The following is a 5,170-nucleotide window of genomic DNA, read 5'->3' as shown; positions in this document are numbered from 1 at the left end:
CTTTTAAATTCTTAATAAAAACCCTTGCTTTGAATGTTTTCAGTCCATCGGTTTGCAAGAAGCAATTTAAAAGAGTCCACATATGAGAAGAAGTACACATGTATTTCCTTATATTTTTTAAAGATAAAAAATAGGAAAAAGAAAAAACAGACCATCACATCCCCTAAAGTTTTTTTTTTTTAATTTTCTGAACATTGGCAGCCTGTAGTATGTGTGTGTGTGTGTGTGGGGGGGGAAGAGTATACTGGCAATACAAAAGTCAGTTAGTTGTGGGAGTTGATTGAGTTGTCAATGTGCTAGAGAAACACCCTCTAGTGGCAAGAGAGTGTAACCGCGATCCTTTGGTAAGGAAAAAAAATAAAGTATCACGCAGAGGTCAGGCTACATGACCGTGACCTAAAGAAGTTAGGGTTAGGGTTAGTCCTTTCCTTTCATGACATCACCATGCTCTGGCTGCTACATGGGAAACACATAAAGAGTAAACTTGTTCTGCGGCTCTAGAGACCGTTAGCTACAATACAGCATATGTCTATAATACAAACTGGGCCAATGTTCCTCTCTAGGTCTGGCTAGCTGGCAACATTCTTCTCACTTAGCCACTTAGCTTATTTTCAAATCCGCCTGCCCAGTGATGAACTCCACTATGGAGAGATTCAGTGTTGAAAGTGCATTCAAAGCTGCATTGTCCAGAGAGAGAGAGAGAGAGAGAGAGAGAGAGAGAGAGAGAGAGAGAGAGAGAGAGAGAGAGAGAGAGAGAGAGAGAGAGAGAGAGAGAGAGAAATCCACAGTGACGTTTATAGGTGACCAAGTCAGTCCATGACAACAACAAAGCTCAAATGACAATGTGTCATGTCTTTGTTTTCTTTTTGGTTTCTTGACATTCTCCACAATATACCACATCTGTCACCATAGGAAACCTTGCCTTGTAATGCCATATTTGTGTTGTGTGTGTGTGTGTGTGTGTCAGGGAGAGAGAGCGATAGAGAGACAGAGAAAGAGAGCAAGAGAGAGAGATAGAGATAATAAAAGTGGTTGCATGTGGGTCATTCTCATGTAAATTGCTTTTATTAGTTTCCTACCATTTCATTGGCGATTTAGTGCCTTTTGTGACAGGGGTGCTGCAATGAAAAATGGCAGGAAAGGCTCTTTTTGAGTTTGCACATCAGTTTGAGTTTGCACTGAATGGGCTATAACGGCAGCAGTGGGCATATTGCGACGGCCCCCGACTCTCGTTGCCTCAGAGCGACGCAGTCTAAAAACTAAAAGCATTAACACGGCACCGTCATACGATTGTAAACTACACACACACACACACATACAAACGACCCATGAAAGAAAGCAATACTGCAGCTGATTTTTTTTCTTTTTTTACTTTCTTGTAAAAAAAAAAGAAAAAGGTAATGTAATATATTAAAACATATTTACAGAACATGGTTTTTTTTTTTAACAGAAGAACAAACAAAAGGTGAACGGAACCGAACAGAACAAAATGAACGAAAGCAGATTGGACCCCATTGGGGGAATCCTTCTTGAGAGAGAACGTGGCCCTCTCATTTTCATTTTAATCATAACTTAAGTGAGGTGCGGATGAAATACAAAAAAAGAAGGAAACAAAGAAAACAAACGCTTATAGATGACGCCAACAATGATGTACTAAAGGCACTGTCAGAACCATACTCTGTTTTCAGGTTGGGCCCTCACTTTGGAGGGAAAGGGGGTGGCAATGACAAGGGTGGGTGTTGGTGTGGGTGTGTATGGGGGTTGGGGCGGGGGTTGGGGCGCTCATAGAAAGAGGTGCAGAGGGGGTAATAGGTTGGACAAACCCTGTATGCCATGGTGTAACTCCACAGATATAGCAAAGGTATGGTTCATCAATTAGGATTTCGACACGTCTCTTTAAAACCATGGAAACAAACAAACAGACCTTCCTAGAACTGATCGTACAAAAACAAAAACAAAAAACTGGTTTCCTCCCAATGATAAATACTTTAAACATTATAATAAATTGGTCTCAACACCAGCATCCGATTGTAAAAGTGAATGAAAATCAAAATACAAAATTAAAATATCATCTTCTAAATCATCTGTACATAGTTTTTTTTTTCTTGTATTTGATTTGTACACAGTGCCCCCTACTGGTAGGTTCTTTTTTATTTTACTGTTGCTCCTGAGAAAAGCGTGGATCAGTCTGAACTTCCCGTTGGTTCCTGAACCTGTCAATCATCCAGTGAGCTAGCAACACTGGCAGTCCCTTTAGCCCGGCCACTCACTGATATAGATAGCTATATATATACGGGGAGAGAGTATGCCTTCAGTCTCGCGCTACAATCTTGGAGATTGGCGCTCGGCACTGCGCGTCCTCCCTGCCACACAAAAAACACTCTTCCTCCTCCTCCTCCTCCTCCTCCTCCTCCTCCTCCTCCTTCTCCTCCTCCTCCTCCATCTCCTCACGCCTCAGAGTACGAGTTCTGTACGTTGAGCTTGTCCTTCTTTAGCTTCACGCCGTCCACCAGCTCAAAGTTGTAGTTCTCCAGCGCCGAGAGGTTGCGGTCCGACATGGCGCCGTGCGAGCAGGCGCAGTACAGCACCACGCCACAGATGGCGCCCAGGAAGACGCCCAGGGCGGACATGGCGATGATGGTGATGAGGATGGGGTCCAGGGTCTTCAGCATGTTGCCCGGCCCGCTGATCTCGTTGCTCACCACCAGGTCCGGGTAGTCGGTGGTCTCCTCGACTGGGGGGGAGACACGGGGGAAAGGTCAACGTCGGTTCCTTCATTTGGGTTTAAACGGCTGATGATTATAATGTTACCCTTACTGTGATATTATAGCGTCAATCATAATGTTAATGAAATATTATGTTTTGTTAGGGTGAATAATTATTAAACCCTTTAAGTTTGTCCACACATAAGGACTTCAGCATGGACCAAATGAAAGGGATAATTCACCCTTATGATAAAATAGTATCATATATGATAAAGTTTTATGGACTTAGTCTTCAACTGTTTAATAATATTCCACAACATTTTATTAAAGATTTGGCCAAACATTTTCAAGCCCTCATTCTTAGTTTTCTAGATAGGTACAATTTTCTTATTGATGTTTTTTGCAAAAAGGAAAAATATTTCATTATGCAAGGCCTAACAAGTATGGCCGAAAATTCGATAATAGATTAGTTTGGAATTTTCAAAAAACAACTTGTGTAATATTTGGTTGAACAGAAGCGAAGGACTTTTTAAACCAGAATCCTATCAGAAGAAGTTTTGAGAAGACTTACTGATTTTATTGAGTCGATCTTCCGGCAACATTGGCTCCGTGGGCACAAACGGATCTGTTGAAACAGAGAACCAATCAGAACGCAGCAACGCACCGAAACAGGGTCCAAGGGCATCCGTAGCAAACGTTGATATATTTATCTCCATTCCTTCTTCCAGCCCCATCTCACACTATTTCAACACGCCGATCGTCTAGACCGGGGAGCTTTCAGAGACTCACGACGTACCGTGGCATTCGGCCATGCTGATGCCGTCCAGAATCTTTATGTCGTCCACAGCGATGTCTCCCCAGCTCTTCCTCTCCACCAGCCCCTCAATCACCACCTGGAAGAAAAGAGGAGAACCACACATCCCGGTTGAGGCGAGCTTCCGACAAATCCTCAGGTCACGGGGCAACAGTGAACAATAATAAGATCACATGCTCACGCACTACCTTCAAGACTCTTACGACGGTCCCCAATACATTCCTTCAACTACATTTTATTTGATGGATAATTGTCCGATATTTTAGGTCTCAGACATGAACAAAAACCCAAACACCCGACGTTAACCGACATGAGTAACTGACCCATACAGAACAGAACGTGAGCACAGTGCAGGCATTTTAACCCAGACATCAGTTAACCCCTCATCCCGTCTCCTCTTCCCCAATCGTTATTCCTCACAGATCCCCCCCCCCCCCGCCCCCCTTTTCCGTCTGTCTCCCCCGGAGGGCTCACCTGGTAGGGTTGGTTGGAGTGCGGGATGAGAATGCGGCCTTCCCTCCAGCGGTTGCCCTGGTGACCGCTGACGGTCCACAGCACGACGTCGGCGGGCCCTTCGGGGGTCTGCTTGCGCTGCTTCAGGTGCAGCATGCCGATGCGCGGGCCGAACATGTGGTACCAGAAGGAGACGCAGAGGTCGGCGGCGGGGGAGCTCACCATGGGGCTGACCAGACGCGCCACCGCCGTCTCCTGGTGGCCGGTGGCCAGCGTGTAGATGAAGTTACCGGAGCCCCCTGCCAGAGAGATGCGGCGGCAGTGTGAGTTTTACATTTACATTAGCGCTCAGGGCGTTTAGCAGACGCTTTTATCCGAAGCGGCTTACAATAAGTACATTTGTCAGAAGAAAGAGAAACATTATACCGCTGTGGGTACAGTAAGTACCAAGCACTTACAATTGCTAGGTTAACCCGTATCCCATGTACAACAAAGATGGCTAGGATAAGACGCTACACAATGCTAAGTACTAACATTTTAAGTGCCACATTTTAAAATTCAAATGCAGTACACTAACAGTCCTTGTACTACCTATATCGTAGTGAGCAACCCAGCCATGCAGAATTTTTAAATGTCATTATCCTCGATTGCCATCCATCTTAAGCATTTTATGCGTGGGAAGAATCGATGATGAGTGAACTAGGATCTCAATTAGTATACATATCAATGAACACATTTGAATTAATATGCATAAATTAATGCATGCATTCATGCTTCCTTGGACTGCGTATCGACATTATACAATGGATTTTTGATGTCCACGGTGATTCGATCTTGTAATTGTGATCCTCACCTGTGTGGTCCATGTTTGGGCCGGTGTTGAGGGTGGGGGTTCCGCTGGACTGGATCTGCCACCTGGATCCTGTGTCCTCGGACGTCCAGCTGCAGAAGGAGGGGTCGCTGGCCCAGCCGAAGTCACAGGCGAACCACAGGAAGGCTGTGCAGGGGGGACGGATACACAGAACCCGTCAGCAGGGAAACACACTCCCTATCTTCACCATCGCTGTGATTCTAATGAATGGTACTAATCACTTTTAATTATGATTAGTCATGTACACCAATGACCCTGATACTTAAACAGTACAGTTCTAAATGATTACAAACAGAGACGTTGCCAAGAGCGACCGAAGGCTTGGCT

The 5,170-nt window shown here is 44.9% G+C and overlaps 1 protein-coding gene across 1 annotated transcript in view; it reads right to left on the bottom strand.

Annotated features, from left to right (window-relative positions):
• Nucleotides 1-682: 682 nt before the first annotated feature.
• Nucleotides 683-5,170, bottom strand: part of nrp1a (neuropilin 1a) — a 53,277-nt gene continuing 48,789 nt past the window's right edge. The window contains 5 exon segments of the mRNA XM_060045767.1: nucleotides 683-2,734; nucleotides 3,277-3,330; nucleotides 3,502-3,598; nucleotides 3,994-4,271; nucleotides 4,826-4,996. Coding sequence (XP_059901750.1) covers nucleotides 2,448-2,734; nucleotides 3,277-3,330; nucleotides 3,502-3,598; nucleotides 3,994-4,271; nucleotides 4,826-4,996 — 887 coding nt within the window. The 3' untranslated portion in view covers nucleotides 683-2,447.

Source organism: Gadus macrocephalus, chromosome 23 (genome assembly GCF_031168955.1).
Source record: "Gadus macrocephalus chromosome 23, ASM3116895v1".
NCBI classification, from domain to species: domain Eukaryota; kingdom Metazoa; phylum Chordata; class Actinopteri; order Gadiformes; family Gadidae; genus Gadus; species Gadus macrocephalus.
The sequence above is the reverse complement of the archived record's forward strand: the minus strand, read 5'-3'. Positions and strand labels throughout refer to the sequence as shown.